Raw genomic sequence first — 12,480 nt, forward strand, 5'->3', positions numbered from 1 at the left:
GGATAATGCAGGAATATGAAGACAGACTGCCTATCTGATTTATAAAGTAATTTATAAATTAATAACAGTCTCAAATTAATCCTCTTTCTAAAATTTTTAATCATTAATAATATCCCTTTTTTAAAATACTGATGCATGATGCTTAAAATTTCAATTAATTATTATGATAACATTTCTAAGTCACACAGGGGTACAGATAGCAATGTTGATACCCATAATTCTCATCACAGTCTTCTGCAATCATTTACTTTCACAGTGTTTCTTGAGTCTCAGATATTGGGTATTTAAATTGTAAAATAGTTACTAATAATAAAGTTTGGTCTATAATCTCATTCAGCAGCAATACTTTAATATGAACAGGAAAACTAATAGTTACTCAATATCACCACAGCAAGCAATGAAGTGCAAAGCCAAGAATAACTCTGTGAAAACAAAACAAGTAACACTGGCATTGTGTGATATAGAAATTGAAAGAAAATTTTCAAACATGAAGAAAGTTTAGCTGATCATGTCACTTTTTTCAATACTGGAGAAAGTAAAAATTAAATCTTTTGAAACTAAAGCATTAGAAAATGAAAAGGAAGTAACACCATGTTATTTAAACCCAATGGAGGGGAAAAAAAAATGTTGAAAAGAGTTGAGTATTTCATGATTTTGAATCAGAAATTTATGTAAAAGAGCCAAATGGAATTAATAGAGACTATATTTTACTAATAAATATGACTAATAAAAGTTTATTAATATATATAAAATTTCAATATATTTTATGTCATATATACGAGGGCTATCCAGAAAGTAGATTACGTTTTGGAATAAAAAAATAAACAAAGTATAGGAAACAAATTTTATTATATACAGATGAAAGCCACACTCAAATACTACTTTTCTACATAGTCACCATACAAATTAAGGCATTTATCGTAGCGATGTACGAGCTTGGAAATTCCTTCGTCGAAAAATTCGGCCGCCTGCGCCTTCAACCACTTCGTTACCTCTTCTTGCAGCTGTGCGTCGTCATCAAAACGCTGCATAGCCAGCCACTTCTTCATTGCTGGGAATAGGTGGAAGTCGCTCGGTGCAAGTCTCGGGACTGTACGGCGGATGAGGAAACAACTCCCACTTAAAAGATTCAAGAACTTTATGAGTGACATTTGCCGTGTGGGGCCGGGCGTTGTCGTGAATCAACAAGATCTTAGAGCTCAACATTCCTCTGCGCTTGTTTTGAATTGCTCTTCTGAGTTTTTGGAGAGTTTGGCAATACCTTTGAGAGTTTATTGTAGTGCCTCTTTCTAGGAAGTCCACCAAAATTACACCTTTTCTGTCCCAAAAAACAGTCGCCATCATCTTCCTTGCCGACATTGTTTGCATGCATTTCTTGGGTTTTTGGGGAGAACTTGTGTGCCCCCACTGCATTGATTGCAATTTCGTTTCACAGTTCACATGTTTCACCCATGTTTCGTCACCAGTAACGATGCGATCGAGTAAAGAGTCACCATCCTTATGGTAAGCGTCCAAAAAGTTCAACGCTGCAGCCATTCGCTGATTTTTGTGGTCCTCTGTCAAGATTTTTGGAATCCATCTTGCACAAAACTTGTGGTAACCAAGCTTTTCGCTGATGATTTCGTGCAACAAACTTCGCGAAATTTGTGGAAAACTCAAAGAAAGTTCCGTTATTGTGAAATTTCGATTTTCACGGACTTTAGCATCGACTTTTTCGAGAAGTTCGGCGGTCACTATGCTGGGTCTCCCACTTCGATCTTCGTCGTGAACATTGGTTCGGCCATTTTGAAATCTTATGACCCACTGACGCACTCCACCTTCAGTGATAATGTTGACCCCATACACTTCACGAAGCTGCCGATAGATTTCTATCGGTTTACAGTTTTTTGCAGTCAGAAACCTTATTACTGAGCGCACCTCGCAGCTCGCGGGATTTTCAATTAACGCAGACATTTCAAACCGTCACAGTATCTGAACGGAGCACAGCACGAACCTCTCACTAGCACGGCTAGATGCAGACTGAGCTGCGCAACGCTCTGACCCCAAGATGGCCGCGCTAGCCCCGCCCCTAGCGGACACAGACGGAAACGTAATCTACTTCCTGGATGGCCCTCGTATTTTACTAATATATATGACTAATAAAAGTATTAATACTATGAACCATAATGTAGTTAAAACAAAGAAGTAATGTCAACAAAAACATAATGCATAATTAATTATGTAAAATAAAAAGCATAATAATTAGAATGTAATAGAAGTTACATAGACAGCTCTCTCTCTTTATATACATATATATATTTAGATACATAGATTCTTACAGATACTCAAACACATACCTTGTTAATATTAGCAACAGAAAGGGAAGCACAATTTAAAGCTTCATTTATAGGATCTAAGCACTGTTGCAATGTGTTATGGATAAGTGAGTCAAATCTGGCTCTAAATACAAAAAACAACAGCAAAAAGAAGAAATCAGGCACAGCATTTAACACATAATTAATTAATTAAGCTGCTCAAAGTACTGCATAATGTTTTAAGACTACCAAGTATATTCATATTTAGGCACTATGCTTAAGAATGAATATTCAACAATTTTTATTAAAAAAAAAAAAAAAAAAGAGATAAAATTTGTTTTAAGGTACGAGTCATCAGGAATTTTTTTTTTTTTTTTTTTTTTTTTAATATCTGAAAAAAGAAATACCTGTATCATCAATATTGAAATGCATAATGGTTTCTTTTGTATTAAAAATATTCCAAAAATAGGTTATATTTTACCACTTATTAAAATTACTATGCATCTCTTGCTGCAAGGAAAAGTTGAGACAGTAACTATCTCATTAATAACTAATTTCAGCGTATACCATTTTTTCCACTCAATTTGTAATGTAAAACATTAATATATGGTACTAAAATTATGAGTTAACTCACCTGTCTGAGTCGACTAATTTTTACATAAGGTATAAAAGTAGTCTCTGTAAAAGTAGTCACATGCTGACATGCTTAAACACTGTATTCATGCTATCAAACCTTTGCACCAACTTTTCAGCAGTCATAAACTTAACTCTGCAGCAAATATTTTCTTCCAGTGTCATGAAAGCCCATGGTTTGCTCTAGCATATATATCCAAAAGAAGAAATCAGGAATATGACCCACATAAGAAATTATGAGGTGACACATCAGGTAATACTGATGGCCAGAACTTTTAAGATGGCATAAACAAGACATAAATAAATAACTTAGCCACATTTTTCTCAGAAAGTGTGATACATTGTCCTATCTTTTTGGAAACAGCCAAACGTAAGTTACACATCTTCTACTTGCTCAATAAAAGAAACAAAGTTTTGTGCAAGTTGGTATTCACCACTGTGTGGAAGAAGAGGGGCCTATGCAAGATCCATCTTTATGGATATGCAGCTTTAGGAAACAGCACACCAATTCCCAGATTCTGCATGAAGTCCATGAAATACATGTGAATATGCACCCAAAACAACTGTTTAGTGCATCTATTGGGGTAGAACCATGCTTCATCAGCAAACCATATTTTACCTAGGATGCTAGAATTTATAACAATAAAATTATAACACCAGCAACAGTACATGATTTTCTTTACTTTACTGCTAGGTTTAAATTCTTGCATGGTACAAAGAGATATGCATGAATTTATCAATTTTGGCAACTCTGATATGTGGTTTCAAACACATTCCTATTTCTTGCGCTAGTTTCTGAAGGACTTCTTTGCAGAAGCTAGCAATCTATTTGTCATGCTATGTACTGTTTCCTTAAATATCTCCAAATAGCCTCTGCATGCACATTCTCCAACATATCTATTGTTCACAATTTCTTCCTGAGCTACTGAAAGCAGAAATTGCTGCTTTTCTGAAACTACCAAATTTCAACAGAATTCAGTTTTGGCATGCTTTGATTGACCTAGTTCTCTAATCTGAAGACTTTAAAAACACATTATTTAATTGTGTACTAACCCAAGTAATTCATATGTGTAATAGAATGAAAAAGAACAGCATGGCATTTTTGCCAAATTCATGTGACTGACTAACACAAGATAGACTATGATTGTGAGCCAACCATTGTGTCTGCTGCTGCATCCTGCATTTAAGCAAACCAATCATCTTGATTAAATTAAAATCATCTTGATAGTTACAGTTTGTTTTTTCACAGTTTCCCATCTATCTCCCCTGACTGTGTATTCAATATTCATCTTCTTTCCAATATTATGCTCAGAGGCTCCCGAGCCAATAACATGTAGCATTACACTTGTGAGACTCTAACCTTTAGATGAAGCCACATATAGTAAATTTAATATTCATGGACAAAAATGTTTATAAACTATGAATAATATAATCACAAAAGGAAAACTTTAGTCTGAAAACATCTACACCCAGTTAACATCAGAAATCAGCTTCTAGTCTAACTCAACCTTTTGTAAATGAGATAGGAACTACGCCATCCACAATGAGTTAAAATGAATCCTTTGAAGAGTAGAGTATAACAGAAGGCATAATTTGTAAATAATTTAAGCTACACATTAGTCCTTGCTCTGATACATTACTATCCCTTACATTATTTTATTCTATTTGCATTTTGTCTTTTATGCTTAAAAATGTCAGATAAACTCATATATGATTTCCTCATTCAATGAATTTAAACTTTTGATTAATAAAAATTAAAACGGTGCAATGACTCGAGTAAAATAACTCATGATTATATCGCTCATTTTACACAATTATAATTTTTAACATTAATTTAGCCTTTTTAAGTACTAAGTCATGCTGAAAATATGATTATTTTTTATTAATTAAATGAAGACTCATCTATTTGTTACAGTATGCTGGAGAAATGTCATTATTCAAATTTGTACTCTCTAATTATCGATGCCCCAACTGCAAATTCATAAACTCGCTGCTGATTTTAGAAGGAACTATTTGTTTAAGTAAGTATTCATGCACCTACTTCCAATGTCACCTTTTTTTAACATTCTTCTATTTCGATAGAAGAGACATACATTTCTGAGGTAATTACCCTGTTATATGATTTGAAATAATTTGAACTCACGACAATTCAACAGTATTTAATTAATGCACTTTAGACAATTTATTAATGATGAAGTCGGTGAAAAGTGTTTCAGTATGATTGAAAACAAATAAGTATAATTTTCAACATGTTTGGACATTGTTATTATCTTAATATTATTCCACAGACTGTATAGTGCATTTTTTTACATAAAGCATAAACGCCTGGAACTGAAAATTGAATTCACATGCAAATGTTTTAATTCTTTTGCATTGCCAGAAATTGTATTAGTATACTTCTGTATTTTCAATAATATACACAGTCTTAGCAACTTTTATATTATAAACAATTATCAATAGCTACAAGAAACTTTGCAATTATATTATTGTAACACAAAGCAACATATAATAAACTGTGTCTCTCGTATATTTTTATATTATTAACTGTATTTTGGTAGCAGCATTATATGCTTCAAATTAATTTTATTTGTATAATTTTGTATTACATAAGCCACAAAATTAGTATATTCTCATTCTGCAAATTTTGTTACTCAGATTTCTTAATATTATTAATCTTATCTGTATAAATGAAGCATTATTTTATTATGGTCTTGCTAACCCACAAATTCAGGACATATTCCATACTAAGAACAACAAAGGTTGCTTTTTTTTTGTGTGTGTAAACTTTTATTGTAACTTCAAGTATACTCTTATGCTGCATAATCTAGTGCATTAATGCATACATATTGTAAACTGTGTCATTCATGGATACAATATACTGTTAATGTTAATCTTATTGGATATTATTAGTTCTATTGCATTGCATTATTGTATTCTCATAATATAAACTCAGTGTGCATTTTTTAATATAAATTAATCTGTGAAATCTTGTATTCATTCTTGAATTCATGTAAAAAGCTACTGCATAAGTATATTCAAGTATTTTCAATAGAAATAGTGCATGCTTGTTTAACATATATAAATGTAAAAAAGTGCATTTAGTGCTTAAACTCATGTCATACAGCAAATTATTTGAGAATAGAAAATTGCACATTAATTAGCAATTAAGTTCTTTTACAGTTTTGTATAACTATGTATACCTTGCACAAAAAAAGGAGGGAGCAGATCCAAATCTTCCATTCTATGAGGTTGAATGACAAAAATATAGCTTTCACTTTTTATGTCTCAAAAGTGCATATATATATTAGATTTATATACAGCATTATTATAACATAGGTATTCTGACATAAAAATTGGACTTTTTCTGAAATGGCAAGTAGTTTTTTTCCATATTTCAATCCTATGACTAAAATTGTGACAAACTGTCAAGTTTTGTAAAAATCACACCGATAGTTTTTAAAAAATTTACGCTTAAACTTTTTTAAATTAAGCTTACTTCATTCCTCCTTTTACAGTTTGAAATTTAGGTTCAATGCAAATGAAATTTGCAGCTATTTTCTGATATGTTTTTAAAATTTGTATTTTTTAGTAATTTTATATACTTTTCAAAAAAAATATTTTGAATTATAATCTGTAAAGTTTTTACCATCACCTTAAAGTAGATGTGTTTAATGCATACCTAAGAAAGATTAAAAACTTTGTTAAAATTACTTGAAAAAAAGAAACAGTGTGCCTTTTTTCCCACTTGCGCACAACAAAAAAAGTGAGAAAGGAAAATAAGTTACTATAAATTAAGAATTTTGCCAAGTGAATATTCTTGGCGCAAAATGAAAAATTATGGAAGATAAATTTTTAAATTTCTCCATAAGTTTTTCACCAAATTTTACAAAATTAAAGATTTGAGCATAATTTGAGTAGTAGAATCGAAATATGGAAAAATATTGGTATGTCATTTCAGAAAACATCCGATTTTGTGTCTAATAAGTTACAATAATGCTACATATACATCTAATATATATTTTAAGCTGTGCTTTTGAGACATGAAAAATTAAAATGCAAATTAAATTTTGTCAATACGTCAAGTAGAACGAGAGATATAGAACTGTCCCACCCCCCTTTTTTTAGTGAGCACAGTGTACTTATATAACAATGTAATTTGCATAATCATGTTCACATGCATATAATGTATAACTTAATATAGTGTATATTTGTACAGCCATGTATAATGTATATTTGTATAACTTTACACAGCTTCAACTCTATGCAATGTTTAAAGGCTGTGCAAAATCTTTTAAATTAAGATTTACAAATTTGGTTTAAACTACCAGTCCACCTCTATATGTAGGAATTGGCAGTCAATAGATATATTCTGTGGAGTGGTTAATAATCCTATTTAGTTCAGACTCATAGCCAAAAGCTTTCCTCATAATGCACTAATATTACTTCTACCACCATGTCAATAACTGTGTCCAATTTCACTTATATATATTCCTTTGCCAAACAATAAAAGTAAACAGCTGTAGTAAATGATACACTGCTTTTCCAACTCACATTTTAACACTACGCTTGCAATTTTAAACACTGCCTTTCCATAAATTTTGGTTTTTTAAGAAGTACAGCTTTAAAGAATGTGAATTTTTGCTTTCTCTCTTGTTGGGCAAAATACCACATTCCATAATCTTATAACAATTCATTATGACAAAAAGAAATGTAACCAATGCGAAAGGAAATACTAATCAGATAAATTAAAATTAGATTTCAAAAGTGCCCATCCACCTATACTCGAATACACATGTGCTACACACATACATACATGTGCAACATAAATATTTTTGGGGAATATGATGCTTGCCTCATCACTCTAGCCTTTTCTTCAGTGGGTGTGTGGATGATTAAAATGCACCTTCAAATAAACTGGTAACAAAGAAAGTGCCTGAACTAATTTTAACAAACTAAGGCTGTCAGTAAATACTTTAAATGTGCAACAGAATAAAGTGAGTTATTATTGTTAATATGATACATATATTTATTAAATAAATCTTTATAATTTATTCAAATTACAATATTTTACCAAAATTTACAAAATTATAATATTTATTTTTTTTTATGTATATTTTGATAACACTTTTTGGTGTAACACTTAAAAATTTTTTAAGGCAGAAATTAACATGAATATTTAAATTGTTTATAATCTACCTATTTATTTTATTTTTCATTTAATGAAAAAAATTACACTTACTTGCTTATACTAATATTAAGGTCTATTCCATCGTATACTGATTCCGCTTGGCACCTCTCATTTATGGAACTATGAACAACATGTTTATAATGTTCAGCAGCTGAACGTAATTTCATTAAAGACCGTTTATTTTCTTTTATATCTACTTTATATTGCCTGAAAGATACACATTTTAAATTATTTAACAAAATAATAAAATTTTATTAAAACGCTGATGAGAAAATTTACAATGACTGAAGTTGCATTTATGATAGGTACACATGTTAAAAAATAAATAAAGGATACTGAAATAATAAAATTACCTTTGAAATTCACTAGAGCAGAAATTGACAATAGCATCAGTTATATGATGACCTCCAAAATTCTTTTTTTGCACTGTTGAGAGGACAGTGTACATGCCATTTGAAACTTGAAGAACTGTTACATCTAAGGATGTTCCACCCATGCGAAATACTAAACATTTACTGAAATTCAAAATATACAATTGTTACAAAGTAAAATGATCTACAAAAGATTTAACAAGTTTAATCTTTTAAAAAGAATTTGTTACAGATTACATTTGATCAATTAAAAAAATAATATAAAAACATAAGCAAAACAAATCCATTTTATTTCATTAAAATGTTCAAATTAAACACCTTTTCAGAAATACAATAACTTTTTGCCAAAATTATAAGCAAGCCTAAAGACATATTGAAAAGCTACAATGAAATTAATACAATAATATCCTGATACCCAGACACCTTTCAGCAAAGGGCTGTGTAGATTACAGGATTTTGAAAATTAGTGGGCATTTTTTTTTTTTTTTTTTTTTTTTTTTTTTGTTTTTGTTTCTTGGCAAATTCTTAAGTGCAAAATTATTGAAAAAAAAAAAAATCAAAGGAACAAAAATCATGCTTAGATGAAAAACGTGGTTGTGCTTGTGATGGTTATGAAGACAGTTATCATCAGGACATTAGACAAACTAAACTAGCAAAACCTGGCAACAAAGAAATACGCCAAATAAAAAAATCTGCAGAGTAGCATGCCTTTAATGCAAAAGTGCTCAAATTAAAGGCAGTACAAGAAATAAGACAAATTTAATGGAAGAAAAAGGCATAAATAAGGCAAATATTTCAAAGAAATAAAGAGCTGCATCAAAATATTTTATGTTTAAAAAAATGGTATAGCTACTAGCAAGATTATTTTAATGTAATTTTTATGAATTTAACACATTAATGTTGAGCTCTTTGTGTCGGTGCGTTATGACAGGAATGGGCGTCCTCACGAATTTTGTCGTTACGTAAAATCACTATAAATTGAAAACTACTTTGAATATTTTTACGAAACTCATTTCTCAACTTATGTATTCTTCATTGTATTCTTCATTGTTATTCAATGTATTCTTCATTGTTATTATGAAAGATAGGCACTTTTTGTATAAATAATAAAGAATATACAGTTGAAAGTACAAAAAAAAAATTATAATTTTCGTCAATATTATTTATTATCAAAATTTTTCAATAAACAAATAACTTAATAAATAATGAACACTAATAATGTTTTATAGTGTGATAGCGGTCAAAACATTTATCCCTATGAAGAGGTATGTCACCAAATTTCCACATAAAACAAGTTTGACTTCGCACTTTTTGAGATGCACACATGAGACATTGTTCTTTGCGCAAATTTTTTCTTTCCAGTTCCAACAATTTTTTCTAGAATGTGTTTTTTCATATCCATCAACAATCTTCCTGGTTGATCTTGTTTAGGCACCCTTTTCCTGAAAGTGGATAATCCTGGCTCTTGATTGTTATCTTCGGTTCATACCGAATCAGTAACCCAATGCAAAGCTACTTCATATAAAAATTTCCTATATTTTACTTTTGCCTTTTGTTGAATTATAGACAATGAAGGAATTGAACAATGCACAATTTATCATGTATATTGTTATTCGTTTTGTCCATTTAATCGCCTTTCGTAGTATTGAATAGTAAGACAAATACTGATCTGCACGGTCTACACCTTTCATAAATTGTTATAATCAATCAATGCATTTGGTTTAGTTATTTTTTGGCGTGTCGTTCTGTCAATATTGTGACTCTCTTTCATTTCCGCTGAATGTATAGATGAAATAAAGCCCACTTTTTTCTTTGACTGTCAGATTTGAAGTAAAATATTGAACGTTTATCAGATTTACATTTCATAGTTCATGTGAAATTTCAAAAATAACACATTCATTTTTGTAATTTCTTCCTTTTCTTTTATGCAAGTTTTTATGTATTGTAGTTAAAGTGGAATTTGAGACGGTGTATTTTCAATAGGTTTAGCTAATTTCTTCCAAGGTAGAGAATATCAGTTGGCAAAAATTGACTTTTTTTACTTATTTAACAATGCAGGCGGCCCAACTTTAATACATTCTACTTTTGCACAATTTGCTATTTCACACATTTTTAAAAATTCAGTTTTTAAAACATTTTTGCTATTATTGCAAAAATTATGATTTAAAACTGAAGCAAATGTTAATTTACCAAGCAGAAAATCCCAAAACACTGAAAGGGAAAGATAAAGAATTTCTTCCAGTCATTAGGAAATCAAATAAAAAGCCTGGGTAACTGAATTAATATTTAAAGATTAGTTTACTTTTTCATTTCATGACAGTAGTTAAGGAATATTGTAAAGATAAAAATTTACAGTTTAAAACATTATTAATCTTAAACCATGCTCCAGGACACACAAAATCTTTACAGAATTTATACCTGGAAATGAATGTGTTTCTTCCTCCCAATGCTACAAGCCTCATACAGACGATGGATCAAACAGTGATAGCTATATTACATGAGGATAAAAATAAATCAGTCCATAAAGGCAGCTCTCAAGGAAGGTGGTATAAATTCTGAAGAAACTTTGGAAATTATTACAGATGAAATAGCCTAATGAATGAACTAAACTTGAGCGTCAACAACGAAGATTTTAATGAGTTCACTGAATTTCACTTAGTGCCTCTATCAAATGAAATCTTAATTGAGCAACAAGAGTTAAATTAAACATACACAGAAAGAGGAAGAAGCTGATAAATCATCAACACTTTAAAAATAAAAAATATGAGTGAAGCCTTCATGCATTTTGATGAATATTTGACTATCATGCAAGTATGCAACCCCAACGGAGAATGTATACCTCAAGGACGGAGGACGATTGAGAAAGATACAGCATGTTGTAGAAGTAAAGAAAGGATGAAAATAAAAAAATAGTGTATTCAGTCAACCCTTGACAAATTCATAAAGAAAACACCTGAAAATGCTCAGACACATCTCATTTACTTAATTTTACAAACTGTTATAAAAATAACATTATTGATAAATAAATATTTGAAAAATAATTTTTAAACAGTTTTTAATTTTTTTTTAAATTTATATTTTCCTAAACCTTTTTTTCTACACTGGACATTCAACATTTGCACCCAGTTTCAGGGACCAATTAAATGCAAAAGTCAAGGCTGCCTGTATTATATTTTATTTATAGGTCACATTGCTGTATTACTAACCAATTTACATATTTTCATTATATGCACATTTAGCTTCATTTATTGCCAACAATAACTTTCTTTGGTAATAGATTTATATACATATACAGATGTTTGTTTTTGCACTTGCTATGACATCTGCTTTCCTGTCTACAAGCTTGGGTGGATTTTAAAACTGAATTCTGTTCCTGACATGATAAAAATTGAAAATTAACATACTTATTCAGATACAGAAAACAAAATTAAATAGATTATTAAAAAACTGAATTCACATTATTAACAGTGTAACATGTAAGTCAATAAGAATTTTACCACACTTTTCACCAGATTTTTTAGGGAAAATTATTTAATTACTTTGCATTTTATTGCAAGAAAAATATACCATTTATTTTTAAATATATCACACTGTTATTAGTGAATTTATTCTCTTTAGTACCACTACAAGTGTATTATTGTTCATTTCTTCCAGTTTACAACCCTGCTTCCTGGTGCACCGCCTGTTCATTTTTGTTTATACTATTCTCGTATTTCAATAGACAGTGATAAGGATTTCTTTGTATGGATAATTTAACAATGTTTAATCATATGAGATTGTGTACAACTAAATTATGTATTGTTGTGAGCAAATAAAGCTCCCAAATATTGTAATGCTATCACCTACTATTACAGGTGTTAGCCTACATAGTCTTCTTTTCCTTTCTGCCCTTTTTATGCTAATGACTTGAGACAGGTAATTTTTGCATTACTCAGCACTAAACAAATTGAACTTTTATTTTAGACAGGGCTCAATTAATCTGCTCTTGAATAAT

The 12,480-nt window shown here is 30.3% G+C and overlaps 1 protein-coding gene across 3 annotated transcripts in view; it reads right to left on the bottom strand.

Annotated features, from left to right (window-relative positions):
• LOC118205229 (heat shock 70 kDa protein 14-like) overlaps positions 1 to 12,480 on the bottom strand; it is a 66,472-nt gene that overhangs the window by 19,444 nt on the left and 34,548 nt on the right. For all 3 annotated transcript variants that reach the window (XM_085822454.1, XM_085822455.1, XM_085822456.1), the window contains exons 7-9: positions 8,469 to 8,630; positions 8,167 to 8,322; positions 2,337 to 2,439 (exon numbers count right to left, since the gene is read on the bottom strand). In XM_085822454.1, coding sequence (XP_085678580.1) covers positions 2,337 to 2,439; positions 8,167 to 8,322; positions 8,469 to 8,630 — 421 coding nt within the window. The remainder of the gene's footprint in view (positions 1 to 2,336; positions 2,440 to 8,166; positions 8,323 to 8,468; positions 8,631 to 12,480) is intronic.

The sequence above is a fragment of the Stegodyphus dumicola genome, chromosome 8 (assembly GCF_044657685.1).
Source record: "Stegodyphus dumicola isolate Sdum_Otavi_A_Nest chromosome 8, ASM4465768v1".
NCBI lineage: Eukaryota > Metazoa > Arthropoda > Arachnida > Araneae > Eresidae > Stegodyphus > Stegodyphus dumicola.